At 61.2% G+C, this 17,784-nt stretch overlaps 1 protein-coding gene across 1 annotated transcript in view; it reads left to right on the plus strand.

Annotated features, from left to right (window-relative positions):
• Positions 1–17,784, plus strand: part of LOC119091519 (uncharacterized) — a 93,806-nt gene that overhangs the window by 65,557 nt on the left and 10,465 nt on the right. Inside the window, exon 12 of the mRNA XM_037214326.1 lies at positions 6,530–6,759. Coding sequence (XP_037070221.1) covers positions 6,530–6,759 — 230 coding nt within the window. The remainder of the gene's footprint in view (positions 1–6,529; positions 6,760–17,784) is intronic.

Raw genomic sequence — 17,784 nt, forward strand, 5'->3', positions numbered from 1 at the left:
AGGGCACTCGATGGCGGTCATTAGTGCTGTTCGATCCCACGCGCCGGACAGCCAGACAGGCGCTGACGCTCAGATTAGCGCCATTTTTATCGCAAGCTGCGGCTGGTCGTTACATGGCCGGTGTTTCATCTCCAAACCGGCGACCAATCACACGCCGTGCGGCGACACCCGGCCGTGTCGGGGATTATCAGCGCCGACCGAACGGACGCAGCACGACCTCTCCGCCAGTCTGACGCCGCACACCGCCGTCGCGTCTGCTGAGGTCGACTGGCGAGGCGCATCTGATGGGCGGGTCTGTAGTGTCCGTTTGCTATGCTTCGCTCGTCCTCGGCAGGGTCCGGTCTTGACGCGTGCGCTTAACCAGCTGCGATGTGTGTTGTGACAACGTTTTCCTGTTCTGTTAATTGGCTAAATTGGAATTTTGCTTAACGCTGCACAAACACTTCTTATGTGATGCAACTCCGAACGAAAGTATGATGAGAGAGCAATGGCTGAAAGTTGGTTATAAATCCGTTCAGAATTTACACCAGTTTCATCGCTGGGACCGTGAATCTCGACACCGTTGTTGGGGTAAGCGCGATTCCCGACAGCGAGGACCTATGTGTCACATCAGACGGTAATCGACAGACTGTTGTGGTCGCTGTCGTGATGAGCTAGGTCGCATAGGCGTGGGAACTGTTAAATTGGGGTTGAGGGCCGACGTCTGGAGATCTACCAAACGTCCACCTTAAGTGTCATTTATCCTCGAATTTCCACTAGTTGCATTTTAGATTTAGTTACCTTGGCCAGTCATTTGCATGCGAGTAAATTCAATTTGCATGTTATTTTCATGCCCGAGAGGCATCCTGTTACGGGGAATCAGATGCATGCGAGTTTCCTCACCTTAAACATGAAGCCTGCCCGGTCCTCTCCTAAATCCCAACCGCTCCAACGCGCGGCTGACAAGAAGTCTAGACAGGCGACGAGGCCATCCGACTGAAGGCTGTCTCGCCGTTCCCATCGTTAATTCCCCGTCGTTAGATTGCAGTTGCGCTGTCGTGTCGTGACGAGCTTCACCAATGGCCTTCTGTAACGCCCCGTATCCTGGATGTCATTCCGAGCGTCTGGCGTTGATCATGCCCAATAGCACGGCGTCGCGGGCTCGATACGGCAACTCGCAGAACAGAGCACATTCCTTCCACCCAAACAGTGCAACGGGTACGGGCGCTCAGTGACTTAACTGCGCCTTTCGTTTGAGCTGGTGCCATGCTCCCCGATCCTTGCGGCGAAAACATTCGAAAATAAGCTCGGTCGCTAGCGGCTGCAACATGTTCCCTAGTCGTGCGGCATAAACGACGCCGTCGCGCGCCGCGAGCGGGCGCTGCGTGTCGATTGCCGGCCGGCGCGTTTTAGCCTCTGAAATGCGCCCGGAGCAACGCCGCGCATACCAGCCGTAATGGACTGTCCGATTTCAATGTAAATCCGGGCCCGGACAACTGGAGTCCTTAGCAGCGGGCCGCCGCCAGTTTATGGCCCAGCCAGGGGTCACTCTCCGTCTGACCTGTAAATGTCGCTGGCGAGATTGATGTGCACTCCTGAGAGTGCCTGGTGTGAGATTGATGGGCACTCCCGAGAGCCGCTTGTCTGGTGCGTAAGAGCCCACGCGTCGGAGCCGCCACCAAAACAGAATTGAAAACAGCCAGGCGCCGCGAAGCATCGCCGCCGCCGCTGATTCGTTCCGCTTTCGATGATGCGGCTTGCGGGCTGCGCGCGCGGTGCTCACGGCGCCAGGCGCGGCGGTGGCCACAATAACAGCTCCCCTTTCACCCTGCCTTGTTGTGAGTCATGGCGACGGCCTCTGCCCGTTCGGCGCCCTCCACGCCGCGGATTACCCGGCGCGGCCCTAATGGGGACGTAAACACCGCGAAGGCGCGGCGACCGCGCTGGGCCCGGGAGCTGCCGACCGTCATTACCGAGACATCGCCGCCGGCGCTTTCCGGCCCGCCGGCCCCGGACGCCGCGTCCCGAACGTCGCGGGCCCGGCGGAGGCAGCCGCGCGGCCGGCCACCAGCGCCCCGCGCTGAGCAGCCCTGTGTCCGTCGCCGCCGCCAGTCTGGTCCTCCGAGGGTCGTCGACGTCAGCTGTCCGTGAGCGGCGCTCGGAGGACGGCGCGACGGCCCGAGTCGCTACAGACGGCCGCGGCGGCGATTGCCTGTCGGACCGACGACGCTGCCGGCCCGACCCGCCCATCTGCAGTTTGGGAACTTCGCTGAGTGGACTGGGACTGGAGTAATTGGTCCGTCCTCCGTCTGCGCGCCCGGGTTGCTTAAACTGGTCCGGAACATGAACGTCGTCGGAATTGCGATGCAGTGCCTGCACCGGCGCTAGATGCTGAGCGTTGTTAGCAGTGGGTCGCCCCGAAGATTTGAGAGAATCCAATCGGCATGGACCCTGCGGGCGGTGAGCTCGCTTTCCCTCGTGCCGGACTCAGCACCACCGCACTCGAGTCTGCGGAGTCCTGGCCTCTGTTTCGTGGCCTTCAGAAACGTCACCACCGACTCCCCTGTGAGTCCGGTTGGCGTTGACAGCAGGTGGCTGGAACAGCAGGGCCCTACTGCTTCAAACCAAGTTTTACGAGTTTTCGGAGCTTGAGCACCAGCCTTGTGACGGGTCTGCAAGCTTCCATCTGAGCCTAGAGCTGTGTGTTGGGTCGCCTCTTGGGAACAACGTTCGACATCTGCGGGCGACAGCACGTGTTTTGCCCACTCCTAGCCGTCTGCCGCTGCCAGCGCACGGGGTCGCTAGGGCGGGCATTCAGCTGCGCTGACGTCACTCGAGTGGGCTGCCGTCGATTGGCCGCAGCCGCCGCCGGCCGGACGCCGCTCGAGGTCAGAGTCACGGCCGCCTGGCTTTGGCGTGTCGTGTCCTTCCCGTCAGCCGGGTCCCGGCCCCGGCCCCCAGCCACGGCTGGGTCATCGAACGCCTGGTGCCGGGGCTAGGATATATAACGCTGTCTACTAGAGGCAGCTCATATTAAGCAAGGCATCTTGAGAAAGAGAATCAAGGATGTAGAATCTCCAGAACAGGCGTCGCGGGGACAGTGCTGCTGACGCACGGCGGTTCGTCTGCCGGTCACGCGCTGCGTCGTGCCTTGCCTCGGTTCTGTGCTGTCAGCTGGCTGGTCCCGGCTGCCTCAGACAGCGCCACCGCCGCCCGAGCGTCGCGCCCATGCCACCGGTCCCCGAGCCACCAGCCGTCAGGCCCGCGCCGCGTCTGGCCCGGGCGAGTGGCGCCGATTGACGGGCACGGTTGTCCGTTCGCTGGCGCCGGCGGCAGCGCCGGACCCGACCGGGTCTGCGCCGACAGTCCCCGACCCCTTCGCCCCCGGCGCTGCCCGCGCCGCGGAGCAAGCCTGTCGGCGAAGATGCGATCTGTCGGCGCCAGGCCGGCCGTCAGCCGGGCGGCCGCGCTGTGGCGGCGCTACATGTGATCAATATGAGGAGAGGTAGCGACCGGGCCCGCCGCGGCTGGTCGGTCGGCCGCCGCCCGCTCCGCTCAGTCCGCCGGCAGCGGGCGGCCGGAGCGTGCGCGCGGCACTCAGCTCCGCCGCCACAGGCCCGCAGACGTGCCGCAGAGCGATCGCGCGCGCCAGCCGCGGCGGTCCGCGTCCGCCCGGCCATGTGGCAGAAGCTGGACGAGTTCTTCAGTCAGCAGTGCTGCCTGTCGTGTGGGAAGCCGGCCCTCGGTGAGTGGACCGGCGCTGGACGACATCAGCGCTACGTGGCGAATAATTAATGTGTCGCGATCAAGGCTGTGCGAAGGTCGTTAATCTGAGAGGTGTGGCCCCCTGAGCGAGGGAATTGTCATTTGATTTGTAGGGACGTTTGTCTGTCAGGGAGACGGCAGTGAGTCAACCGAGCGAAGGTAATACATGTGTGGAGCTCCATTTTATGAACTGTAAACATGCATCTGTCTGAGCTTCCCGATATATTTAGAATGCAGTTTTGACGTGCAATGTGATGACATATTTTGACTGGGTAAAGCATGATGAAGCCGATGTTTGTGTTGGTATTATTGACTCAATGGCCATAGTGGTTTTGCTCAAATGCCTGAAGTGGCTGACCTTCCCAGGACGACATCCGCCTCTGGACTTAGGTCAGACTGTAAAACATGTCGTTGAATAAACCTACTCTAGTTTGCACACTGGCGTGGGCATACATGTTTCGTAGTCTGAAACGTCAAAATAGTTTTTTCTTCATTCGGCGCCCATGGCTGGTGTTTGCAGTTTCGACTAATTTGAAGACTCTGTGAGGCCATGCAGGTGGTGTTTGAGTCGACTCGGACGAGACGTGGGCCATGTTGGGGACGACGGACACACGTCGGGACGCTGCTTCATGAACCAGAGGTCCGAGTTAGCCATGTTGGGTCCCCTCACTGATGTTCTGCCAGCACGCCGGTGGGGAGGGGGCGGTGTTCGTGGAGCTCGGCGCAGAACCGATGGAGGGTTCCGACCGCTCCGACCTGGGAGCTGTCGGGCGATAGGGAGCGAGCGTGCAACTCCGTTGGGGACGCCGCTTCACATTGTGTGGGGCTTTGAAAGGTTGTCGTTCGGGTGATGAAGGATGTCGAAGCTTGTTGGCATCTGTATTTGGGCACCGGCTGCGGCCCGACGTCGTGTCATTTGGACCGGTCGGGCGGCGCCCGGTCCGTGCCGTGCCAGCTGGCTGTGACCTCTCACCCGGCTCGGCTGGGGCCGTCGTGCCGGTGCTGGTGACCTGCCGGGGCCGAGCCGGCCCGCTTGGCGTCGGCCGGCCCGCCCCACCGGCCCGATGACACGGAGTGGGTCAGCGCGCCGATGGCCGGCGCGTCCGTTAGGAGGCCGCCCGGGCCGGCCGGGTGCACCAGCGGCGACCCCCTCCGCCGCGTGCCACCCGGAACCGGCCGACTGCCGGCCGCCAGGCAGCCCACGCGCACTATTTACATCTAGATTGCGCCCGACACGAAAATATTGACGCGCGTTCTTACTGAGCAGGTGCGCCACATAGCGGTCGGCGGTCACTAAACGCGCCGCTTATGCCCGTAATAGCTGAATTAATGTCCTTAGTAGAGTTGCCGGCGGGAGCGCGTGGGTCGCGGCCCACAAACGGAGCCCCCGTGGGAGTTGAGGTATGCACTCGGCGTATGGCGTCGCGCTGCGGCCCAGTCCCGTTACGCGCCGCTGCCAGCGGTGGACAGGCGACACTGTCCGGCCCACGCTGCCGCGTTCCGCTGCGCTGAGCGTGGTCAGCTCCGTTCGCCTCGTTTCGACCTCCCGTCGCTGAAGGCTAGCGAAGGCTTGGCAGTTGTTTGGTGCCGCCGGTGCGTGTTCGGGGTTGTGAAACCAGGGCTAATGGTCAACGCGGACGTCTTCGCCGTCAAAGCGCGTTGAAACCAAGAAATGAACGTGCAGCTAGTTGTGATGGGGACCGCCCACGACATTGCCTGCATTTTTTAGCCATTCCCGCGGTCCACGGGACACTCATATTCTCCCTTCTACCAGCCGCACGGTGTTCGACCGATGAAGCGTTGGCTTTCGGCCCGGTCGCGGCCGGTGGCGCGGCCGGCTCTCCTCGCACCGCTGCCCGGCCGGACCGGGCGCCGCTGCTGCCGGCCGGCCGACCGGTTGTGCTGCCGGTGCAGGCGGCCCATAACATGCAGACGGAGGAGCGTTGACCCGGGCGGCCGGGCCGGCGGGGCGGCGCGCCGGCGCTTGTGCGGTCTCGGCGGCCACCAGACGTGCGCTATTGACCGCTGCCCGCCCGGCCGTAAACTGTGCCCCGGGCCGAGCCGCCACCGCCGTCCCGCCTCCGAAAACAGCCTGGGACGTGACCGCCACCGCGTCGCCGGCGCTCACCACTCAGCCAGAGGCAGAAGATCCGCCTTCGAGTGGATGGGTTTGGTGCAGGCCGACCTGTGCTCTCTCCTCGGGGAGTTGGAGTGTTTGCCGACGGCAGTTTCCCACACGCTGCCTCGCCCACGGGCGATTATTTGGCCCTCTGGATGCTCCCAGTTCAGTTTCTCTCTTGAGCAGGGCTAAGGGAGGTGTTTTTCGTTGATCGGCCCGCTGAAAAGAGCGTGAGAGCTTATCGTTGGGAAGAAGTTGGAAGAAGTTTTGCTTCCGCGTCAGTAAAAAGAAGGGTGGATGCTGGAGACTGGTTAAAAGACGAGCCTCGGGTCTCCATTGAATTATGTGTAGTTCCAGAATAGAAACCATACATGTTTCGAAAGGTCAAGTCCTTTAAAAACAAACTGGATGCTTTCTCCTCGTTAGGGGATGACCTTTTCCTTCTAGGTGAAATAAATTTCGAACTGGATGGTTGTGTGTCAGGAGAAGTATTGAGATTAGGCCCTAAATTAGATCTGGTATCACATAGCGACCACGGTATCTCATCAACGCCATCCCTTCACTCGCTGGAGCCAACTGTGTTAATCAGAAGGGATGGGTGGGTGGAATATGGGTCATCCCACCCGGCACAACATCCGCACCGACCTGACGATACCGTTGTTTCAGACTCGACGCCGTCAGTCCGCATCGAACTGGTGCCAGCGGGCTCTCAGCGGTCGCAGCACAATGGTGTGCCACCTCTCCCGAACGGCTATCTGCACCACCCGCCGCCGGCCGTGCACCGGCCCAAACTGTCGCCGGCACCTAACCTTCACCTGAACGGCCCGCTGCCGGTGGGTCAGCTGGGTTCGCCGGCGACTCGCGGCGGCCGGCCGGACGGCGCGTCGCGACCGCCAGCGGGCACCGCGTTGCCGGGGCCGTGGCCTCGGGGCCCAGCGTCGGCGGCTCTGACACTGCCGCGGCAGCCGGCCGGCGCGGCACCACCCCGCGGCACCACCGGCGCCGCCACGCTGCCATCGCAGTACCGCAGCCGCAGCCAGGGCCCGGACGGCACCCGCCAGCCGCCGCCGCCGCCACCGCCGCCGCCTCCACCGCCGCCACCGCCGCCGCCGCCACCGATACAACAGCAGCAGCAACAGCAGCAACAGCAGGCACACTTGGTGAGTGTTAGCCGCTCTTGCGGCTGTTCGCTGCTCGCTCACAACAGTTCTGCCAGCCTTCTGAGAACAGGCAGGCAGCGGAGGTGAAAATCGCCTTGGCGGTCTGCCTGGGTGCGGGGAGCGGCGCGGGCCCGGTGCGCCACGCCGGACCGGGATTATGGTAATGCGACTGGTGTCTGAGGCCGGACTGGCGGCCGACTCCCGTTTGGAGCTGACGGACGGTATCGTGCGCGGCCTCTCCATACAGCACGTCCGCTCCGGAATCCTTCATTTGACTGGGTCAGCTTCCGACAGGCTGGGGCGGGATGGGAGACTAACGGAGCAGTTGTGCTGATGATGAGGGATGTCAGCCTTAGCTGGTGCTAGGCACACGTCCTGTCCAGGCAGCGGGCGGGCACGCCGATATTCTTTATACGTTACGATACGCTCCTTTTCTTTGGAAGATGACTCCGCAGTCCGATTCAGTTTGGCGATTTAGACCCTCGCGTCTATTCACCGTCTATTGTGGCCGCCTTGGCTTTGTCTGTTACGTCCTGCGATGTCCGACGTGCGAGCTGGTCCAGTCCGTTGCGTAACACTGGTAACGGTTCGCCCCTGGCGTCGTCACCATCCCGGCTGTACTATCGCCAGCGGCGCGCCGCCCCGTCTCAGAGGCCAATGTCTGAGCGACGCTGAGCCCGGCTCAGTCGCCTGTCCGCCCCCCACCCCCACACGCGGCCCCCGAGCCCCGAGGCCGGTCGTCACGTCAGCGCTCAGCCGCGCCACACGATACTCCGCAACAGAATCCGACAGGCGGTTTTTGCAGCCTGGAGGGCGGCCAGGCGGAAATGCCGCTCGGGACATGCCGCCAGCGCCGCTCGCCGGCCGTGCCGTGGCACCACGAGACCGGTTTGGGCCGGTGTTTGTCGGCGGGGCCAACGCGGACTGAGGCTTTGGTCGGCCACGTGCTGACGTGCCCATGTGAGTGACGCTCTCTCCTCAACAACGGAACATGATGTTGAGAAACTGCCCCGCGATTGACTTTCAGCGGCAGCCTCGTTGTTAATGTACCGCACGTTCGTCCGCCGGTGTTCCCAAAATCCGCACATTCATTCATGTTCTCATGCGGTTGCCTCCTACGGACGTGAGGTCGCTCCTCGGCCGTGCACGCTGGCCTCTCCCGTCCAGTGGCTCTGCACTGCGGGCTTTGCTGCCCCTTCTCACCGCATGACATTTCTCGGGGCAAGTCTCTGGCCTTACGACCAGCCGCTTCTGGCCAGCGCTCAGGTGCCGCCGCTGCCGGCTGGCTGCTGCGTGCCGCGTCTCCAGGTGCCGTGCAGAGGCCGCTAACGGTACTGCTGGTCACCACGCCGGAGCCTCTCGGCTCCGCAAAAACGCCTCGCGCCCCGTGCGGCCGCGCGCGCCGAGCCAACCACGCTGGACGGCGGGCCCACCTGCATTGATCGGCCGGCGGATTGGTAGCCGCGCGAGGTCCCGTCTGGGGCCCGAGGGGCGCAGGTGTCGTCCTGGCTAGCGACGGCCGCCCTACTGTCGACGCCGCGCGGAATCGCCAGCAGAGTGCGAGATCGCGCCGCTGGGAATGCCGGCCGGCGGCATCACGGGCGCCGCTGGGAGGTCTGGAGCGGCCGGCCGGCCGGCCGCTGGCCGAGCTACAAGATTTATCCTCGCACGTGACCGTGCCGGCCGCCAGCGTCGCGACCTTGTGCGCCGGCTAACGGATTGAAAATTTGAGGGTCGATGAAAAATTCAGTTCTCGGGAATAGTGTGCCTTTGATCTAGCTGTTGGCGTGGCCACCGTCTATCGTCGTACCACTTCCCGTGTGGCGCGTGCAAATAAGCGCTCCATACTACACGTCAAAATCCATAAGCACAACCGCCGAACCGTGGTCTGCGGTGCGGTAAGTCATTCTGAGAGCGTCAATCCAGTCTCCTTGAGCTCACCGGCCAGCCGAGCAAACCGGGCACCGCCGCCGCCGCCATCGCCGCGTGCGGTTAGCCGAGCTTCGGAGCGCGGCCCGGTCAGCGCGTTAGCCGGCGTTTAGTCGGCGGGGTCACGGCCCCGTCGGACTCTCTCCGACTGCAGAGGAGGCGCGTGCCTCTGTGCAGCCGCGCAGGCCGCGACCGGCGTCCTAACGGGCCGGCCCGTGTCGGCCGGCCTCTGCAGCGTCCCACTGCCGCCGCGCCGGTCGGTCGGACGGCGGTCAGACGCCCGCACCCGCGGGCTACGGCGTCCCACTGCCGCCGCGCCGGTCGGTCGGACGGCGGTCAGACGCCCGCACCCGCGGGCTACGGCGTCCCACTGCTGCCGCGTTGGTCCGTCGGACGGCCCGCGCCCGCAGGCTAATTGCCGGCGCCGTAACGAGCCCGGCGGCGCCCAGTCGCCAGCCAGGGGGAGGGGACGAGAAGCCGTGACCGGCGTAGAGATGGATGACCCGCGAGGCCCTCCGCGACGGAGGTGGTCCGGTCGGCCAGCTCCACCCGTCGCGGTCTATTCTGGACGGCGGACGGACCCACAGGGTGCGCCGCGCGCCGTGTTACGCCGCATGATGTGATAATGCAGCGACGGGCGGGACGCTGGTCAGTCACGCGGCGTAATTGGCGCACGCACAGGAATACGAGAGTGTCCGTCGGTCGGCGGGCGTCCCTGGAGAGGCGCCGCGTGTCGGCCAGTCAGTGGCCCGTTGACTCTCGTCGGGCACGGCAGGCACACTGGATATCACGCTAGGTGCCGCCGTGTACACGGGGGCCGTGCAGCAGCGGCGCTCCACCGTGGAGCGCTGGTCGCTCGTCCGGCAACGGTGCACGGCCGGACGCTGAAGTCGGCGGCAGCAGGGCTGGCCTGGCCTGGCCTGGCCTGACTGCGGGGGGGGGGGGCGGTCAGACCAGCCGGCGCCGGGACTGGGCTGGCTGCGGGCGCGATCAGCCAAGCCCTAAGTGACATCACTACCAGTGACCCGCCCGTCTGGGTCTAGCGGACTGGCGCGGGTAAATGAGTGCCCCGAGGTGCCCCTGCTCGGTACTGGTCGTGCTGCCGGGAGTTGGCGGTCTTTTGTCCGGCGCCCTCGTCCACGGCCTTTCCTGAATCATTATGGTCTTTGCTCATGCACCAGTGGGCGATTTTCTCGTGCCTATTCCATAGCCCTCGTCTGGGAATGAAACTTAGTGGGGCGAGTTCACTGGCAGCGAGTTGTCTGGTTATTTTCCGGTATTGATTGCCGGAAGTGGCCCGTCTTCTTTGAGGTCAACTAAGGGCTGGTTTCTCTGTGGCCTTTTTTGTCTTTGTCCGGCAGAAGAACAAAGTTATGAGTCACATCCTGGTTTTGAAAGATCGGTGGGCGACCTTTTGATGCATACCAAAGGAGATAATGTGCAAGACATTTTGTTTCGAACTAAAATTTGTGTGTCCTGAATGCACTACCATTTGAAATTGTTGCGACTTAGCCAGAAGAGTTATGTCCAAGATGACTATCGTGGCGCAGCAACATCATCATATTCCGTTAAACTTAGGCTGTTAAAGCAAATAACACTCCTCCGGTTGAGAAACCTGGTAGCTATTGCATCGTTGAGTACCACCAGCATATGTCTAAAAATGTCGGCTTAGTGTTGGCATTCATCCAACACAAGTTACGTTTAACTTTTAATTTGTGCCGTGAACGTGGTTTGCGGTTAGTTATCAAATGGAAAACCATCTTACTATCATATGTTATCGATATATATATATATATATATATATATATATATATATATATAAACGATAAATGCGGTTAGCTACCAAATGGAAAATGGAGATCGGAACGTGGCGCGCCGTCTTCGTCACGACTGTCCTTCTGATTCACCTGGCTTACCTTCAGGCCTGGATAGCGCTGTCTGCGCGGACCCCAGGGCCACCGTTCGCACACCAGTGCCGACCTGTCAGCGGAACAGCGGCGTTCCGGGTACTTCAGCGGTACTTATGTCCGCAGGCCGATGTTGTGCTGTGCGGGGCCAGTCTGACCCATCCGAGGCACGAGGAGCCGCCGGGTTATACTGGCGCGCAGTGCCGGCCGCAGCCGCGCCTGAGCCCACCGCTGGCAGAGCGTGGCCTCCGGCTGACCGGCCGGGCTCTCACCGCCAATTACTCGCCATTGTTGTGTAGTACTGAGTGTGAATTATGCCGGGCCCCGTAGTACGAGCGATTCAATTGCGGTTCCCATGAGATTCAGTTGCGCCTTTCAGCCGGATTTAGTGCCACAGCCCGGGTGCGAATGATGTCGGATGCTTCATTTCACGGGCTTTCCCACCCGCTCTGGGAATTGGGACTTAAGTGGGCGTTGTGGCGTTCTCGCCACGTCCAAAAGCAACATTTACTTCTTTGCGAAAAGGGCTAACAGTGAATGCTAACAGCTATGTAGTGGCTCAAGGAGCGGAAATTAGTTGCGGGGATTAACCAATGCGCATTTCAATGTGCATGTGGGTGTGATCATAATGTGCACCTGATTAACCGTTGTGCACTTCATTGCCTCCCTCATCAGAGCTGATCTGCGCTTTGGTCGTTGCAGCACCCAATCCCAACCTTTTCACCAGGTAGCAGGAAATCTACTCACTTTAGAGCTGCATTTGCATCAAACAAATTGTAGATCTCGAACACTAGCACCATGCCGGACTCATAGTCCTAATAATAGTCGCATCACCGTGGAAGTCCGAAAAATCGACCATTGAGCTGTCTGTTTTGAGGCTCTTTGTTTGTTCCATATGAGGGCATGAGGTGTTTTCTGGCTGTCAGTAAGATGTCAGCCGCCATGCCATGCCAGCAACTGCGCTGATCGTCCTCAACTTCCTCTAAGCGAACGTTCGATGGCGAGTTGATGTCGCTGATTTATGTGTTGCTGTGATGCGTCCATTTGCAGCCACTTAATCAGCCACATGTTGCCCCGTTAGCTGCGCGCCATCTATCACGTCCGTCACCCGCCATTGTTATTGTAATTGTTCTTGCGGCCGCGCCCCGCAGAATTCAGCCGTTGTCGTGGGCCGTCGTGGTTTGTATCGCTTCCCAGCCTCGGGAGGCCTTTCGCGGTGCGCTTCGTTCAAACGCGTTCTCAGAAGCCACCCGATCGTGACCTGTTCCACAAGTGCCGACGAATAGCTGTTACGGGATCGATCGCGCCTCGTACCGGGAGTCTGGCTCCCGACAGTTCTTCTCAGCATTTCTGTGGGTGCGCTTACCGGCCGCCGGTGCCTGCGGCTCTGGGAGGCGCTCCGTTGGCACGCGTAATTACCGGCCGGGCCGACCCGAAGGCGGGCGGCGGGCGCGACAGAGCGGCCGCCGAGGTGCGCCGCGTCCGCCGCCGGCCGGAGCGCTGTTCGACCGGTATTTCCGGGGCGCCGTCAGCCGGTGCGCATCCCCAGCTGACTGGCCAACGCGAGGAAGCGTAGCTGGGCGGCATGTAGACGGAGGGGAGAAGCCAACGGAGGGTACGACGGAGAGACGAGGAGATGGAGGGGAGGTTGAACATGGAAGGAGAGAAAGGAAGAGACGGTGAAGAATGCGTTCAGGGACGTGCTTTGGACTAGGGGGATGACAATGCCGACTGGGATACGAGGCAAGCAATTCAGGCCTTATGAGGGGGATAGACGGCAGAATGGGAAGCAGAGGCAGGGAGACATAGATTCGGGTAGGGGAAAGATGAAAAGTTGGAAGACAGAGCCGCTGGAAGACGGAGACCGTGAAGTGGAAGAAAAGGAGACAGAGATGCAAAGGGACGGCCAGACAAAGGGATGGGGAGATCAAAAGCCGGAGCTGGGTTAGGATGAGACGAGGAGACAAGGAGTCAATGAGGCAGAGAAGCTGAGAGACGGTACACTACGGTAAACAGCGATGGGGACTGGAAAGGGGAAGGCACAGAGAAATGGGGATGTGGAAACCAAGATACCGGTGAATAGGGAGTCGGAAGAACTGAGAAGGGGATCAAAATATAACAAGATCGGTAGATTGGGACACGAAAAGACCAAGAGACGAAGAGACTGACAGAAGCGACCTGCGAATTAACAAAAATGCAAGCAAGATTGGGAAAATGGGCGGGCGCCTTGGTAAACGTCGACTTATTGGCTTGACTAGCGTATGGGGGCTGGTCATGCGGCTTGGGTGTGCTAATCAGTTCTCCTCAGAACGTGAGGCAAAGGTCCAGGTACGAGGGTAACAAAACGACAGCGTGGAAGAACAAAATAGGGTAATATGCCTACGTTGGCTTGCATGTGCATTGATGGGCAAGCAGAATAACTGATTTCAGGCGTATTGAGCGTTGGAATGCCAACGTTGTCTCTACTTGGTTTCTTTCCATGAAAGAGCAGGCCCTCTTGCTTAGGAAGAACTGTCTCTTCACCCGCTGCAGTTATACGTGCCTACGAACAGGTTATCCAGTGGCAGACAGGTCTTGGTGTAGAATAATGACAAAGAGGAACGAAAACTGACGCTCGAACGGGGACCGTTGAGCAGCTGTTGTCGGACGCTGGGTGTGAGCGGGCGTCAGCAGAGTGGAGAACGCAGGGAGGCGGCGGGGCGCGTATCGACGGAGTTGGACGACAGAGCGGGAGTAGGGCACGGAACGAGAGAGGAGCTGAGACAACAGAGCAGCAGCGGGACACGGAGCGACAGAGGTGGAGCTGAGACGACAGAGCGGCAGCGGGGCACGGAACGAGAGAAGAGCTGAGACGACAGAGCGGCATCGGGGCACGGCGCGACAGAGGGTGGAGCTGAGACGACAGAGCGGCACCAGGCACGGAGCGACAGAGGTGGAGCTGAAACGACAGAGCGGCACCGGGGCACGGAGCGACAGAGGTGGAGCTGAGACGACAGAGCGGCACCGGGGCACGGAGCGACAGAGGTGGAGCTGAGACGACAGAGCGGCACCGGGGCACGGAGCGACAGAGGTGGAGCTGAAGACGACAGAGCGGCACCGGGGCACGGAGCGACAGAGGTGGAGCTGAAGACGACAGAGCGGCAGCCAGGCACGGAGCGACAGAGGTGGAGCTGAAACGACAGAGCGGCAGCCAGGCACGGAGCGACAGAGGTGGAGCTGAGACGACAGAGCGGCAGCCAGGCACGGAGCGACAGAGGTGGAGCTGAAACGACAGAGCGGCAGCCAGGCACGGAGCGACAGAGGTGGAGCTGAGACGACAGAGCGGCAGTCAGGCACGGAGCGACAGAGGTGGAGCTGAAACGACAGAGCGGCAGCCAGGCACGGAACGACAGAGGTGGAACTGAGACGACAGAGCGGCAGCCAGGCACGGAACGACAGAGGTGGACGTGAACTGAGACGACAGAGCGGCAGCCAGGCACGGAACGACAGAGGTGGAACTGAGACGACAGAGCGGCAGCCAGGCACGGCGCGACAGAGGTGGAGCTGAGACGACAGAGCGGCAGCCAGGCACGGAACGACAGAGGTGGACTGAGACGACAGAGCGGCAGCGGGGCACGGAACGACAGAGGTGGAACTGAGACGACAGAGCGGCATCGGGGCACGGAGCGACATAGAAGCTGAGAAGACAGAGCGGCGCCGGCAGCCGGGCGCCAGCCGCGAGACAAATGGCACGCCACAGCCGCACGCCGGGGGCGGTTTAATGTTTAAGGAGGCGGCTGACTGGCGCGCACGCCGCCCCGCACGGCACGTTTGTTGCTGTCGGGCGGGCCCGGCGGCCGGTGCGGAGGCGGTGCCGCTCCGAGAGCCGGCCGCCGGCCGCCGGCCGCTCCCCGCCGCGGTGATGCATCGCACCCGCATCCCGGCCGGGCCGCCGGTAATTAACGCCGCGGTAAAGTCGTCTTGACCCGCTTCGCCGCGGAAGATTCCGAGATGCAGCGGTCGCCGCGTCTTTGCCTGGTATTTGGGTCAGGACTGACCGGAAGCGTTCCCACACGGCCCGCCGCGCCGGAGTGGGTGCGGCGAGCAGTGGCGCGGCCTGCCGGGATGCGCGCTGGCAGGACGGTTGCTGACGAATGTGGTGTGCCAGGCCGTGCCGGCCGTGGCGTGAAGGGTGACTATGTGCACATTATGGGTCATTTGTCGACGTCCGTGCGGCCACGCTGTGGGCGCTCATTTGACTAATGCGTTTGTCATGCGACTTACAGTCGCTGCTCGACGTGGCCGAGGTCGGCTCGAACGGTGTCCGCAGTGAATTAGATTGGAACGCCCGGTGGTGCGTTTCAGTGTTGGAACCAACTGGAACAAGCTGGCAGAGCACGACCGAAACACACTGCTATACAAGTTCTACCATCCCACTGCAGTTTCGGCAATGTTTGTCGGCCTTTGTAGCGGCCCGGCGTCTGCATGGCCGTCGTCTCCGCCGACAACAGCCCTGAGCTGCCGGCGCCGTGTGGTAGGCGGGCCGGCCGTCTGTTGGCACCTCCGCCGCTTCAGCCAGCCTGGGAGCGGCCTGCCGCCGCCGGGAATCAAATTACAGCCCGGCCCATTGGCCAGCAGACGGGCTGCAGACGCGGAACCAGGGCACAGACACGGCGGTCGGCGGGGCTGGACCCTGGCTGTGCCTTGTGTCACGGAGGGGGGACTCCTGGCGTGGTCTCAACAGTGCCACCTGTCGTCCGCCCGCCGGCAAGCCCCCTCTCCCCCCCCCCTCCCCCCGCTCCCAGCACGTTCACGGTGCAAACGTTCGCTGATGGCGCTACCGTGGCAGCGCCTCCGGCGGGGCCTGGCCTTCGTGACGCTGCGATTCGCCGGCCATCTGATTGTCGGGGTAACAATTGCTGGTCATTTCCGACCGTTTGCCCGGGGGTGCGTCGTTAGACCGATTGTCGACGTCATTGTCAGCCTCATTGTGCGGACCTCGGCTGCCTTCTGCGGGCTGAGCCGAGCCGTCTCGGCCACCAGTCGTTACTGGAAAAGCATCACCGAGCTCGTCTTTTTCACGTCTGCCTTGACTTGGACGTGCTTTTTGGACTTGGACGTGCTTTTTGTCCGCTTATTGTTCAGTTGGTCCCAGTTGCGCCATTGCGTCACATCTTGTTCGGAAAAATATAACCAGGGGTGGAGTATATTGATGTCCCAAGATATTTAGGGATTTTTATGTATCTCAGGTTTTGCTTTAAAACACACTTGTGTAGCTTCCTAGCAATACAGGTATCGAGCTACCATGATGTCATTACGAAATTGTTTTCCTCAAGCTGATTATTCTGACCAGATTCCTTTCGTTTCGTTCGTCAGGTTTTTGTGTTGACCGCAGTAGTTGCATTCCTTCGCACACTATGTTTTCATTCAGGGGCACCGTACTCGCCGCTTCATAGGCACGATCCACGTGACAGAATGGGGTCAGTGATACCGGAGTTCGTAAAAGTGCGCTACCCTGCACGCTGGGAGGGAATTCCGCCGCAGTCGATATCACGCGTCGACCCACCATTGCATGCCTGTGGGCGCTCACTGCGCCAAGCTTACCGCACGTCTGCGGGAAAACGTCAGTGTAACGACTTTCGCAATGCCTTTGAGTTCGGCTCGACTACTGTATTTACCGCCCAGCTTTCATTCAACATTTTGCTAATTCAACAGAGTCCCGATGCCACCCATCTGTATTCCATCTGTATACGCCTCATCCCTGTAGATACTATATCATCTGCGCTATATTACATTTGCATTTCCACGTCGTCTTGTGGTCGATGCTGAATATCCGATGATTGGGCATCTCAGTCCCGATCCCGGACTGAATGTCAGCGATCTGGTGCTGCGGTCTGCTGCCGAGCTGCTTTTGGCAACAAATTCCGTCGAGCTCGCTCGTCACTGTGGCACGAGCGTCCTTGCCGGCGATCGTCCTTGTAGCTGCCACTCACAGCCGCCGATCATAGTACTTTCTGAGGGCATCTTGCACGCAGGAGCCTACAACGCGGCGTGCTGCTGGGTACCTGTCGCGAAACGGCCATTATGCCGTCTGTGCGTCCATGCCGGCACTGGTTTGTGGTGGCCTCGAACCGTGCCGGGTAAGTGGGGGGGGGGGGGGGGGGGGGGCAGCACGGGCGACCTCCGCATGACCGGTCGACCACGTCCCGTCTCACTTGGGGGCGCCTCGGTGCATCATTGCAGCAGGTATGTAACGGCGCTGGTCACTCATGGACGGTCATTGGCTCCCGTTCGCCCCGGCAGCTGTTCCCCGGGCTGTATTGGGACGACAATCGTCCCACCGCCGGACGAAATGTCACGCCGCCAGGGAAAGGTCAGAGGTTGCCACCCTTGTCTGTCTGGGTCACTGGAAGTGGTCACGGGTCGCCGGTCAACTGAACCGAGCAGAGCGAGAGAGAGGCTGGCCGCTCAGGGCACGACTGTCACGGAAAAAGACCGGCATTGACGACTGGATGCCGCTCCGGTGAAAATAAACAACGAAATGGGATGATTCGTGAGAAACTTTCCTGGAATTAATCGCCTGTGGATCCCAACACTCCGTATCAGTGTCTCGGACGTTGACAGGTTCCGTATTCAAGACCGTTTAGCAGCGCTAAGTAGAGCGTTGCGTACCGCCCTGATTTATGGAGCGGTCGCGTATCGTGTTATCTGGCCACGGGAGAGTGGCAGGTGATGTAATTTCTTCACGCAGCCGCCGCGCCCGCATTGCTGCATCCATGCTGTTGTCTTTGAACCGTGGCCAGTGTCAGGGGCATCCTGAGCTCTCTACGGGCTGCGCGGCACTCCTTGTCACCTTAGAACAAAGCCCGCCACCAGCCTTACAGCCATGGCAAGGGGCGGGTTTGTTGAGAATGCCATGTGGGAAGCGGCAGGCGAGAGGCAGACA

This window comes from Pollicipes pollicipes, unplaced genomic scaffold (genome assembly GCF_011947565.3).
Source record: "Pollicipes pollicipes isolate AB1234 unplaced genomic scaffold, Ppol_2.1 Scaffold_3447;HRSCAF=4054_pilon_pilon_pilon, whole genome shotgun sequence".
NCBI classification, from domain to species: Eukaryota; Metazoa; Arthropoda; class Thecostraca; order Pollicipedomorpha; family Pollicipedidae; genus Pollicipes; species Pollicipes pollicipes.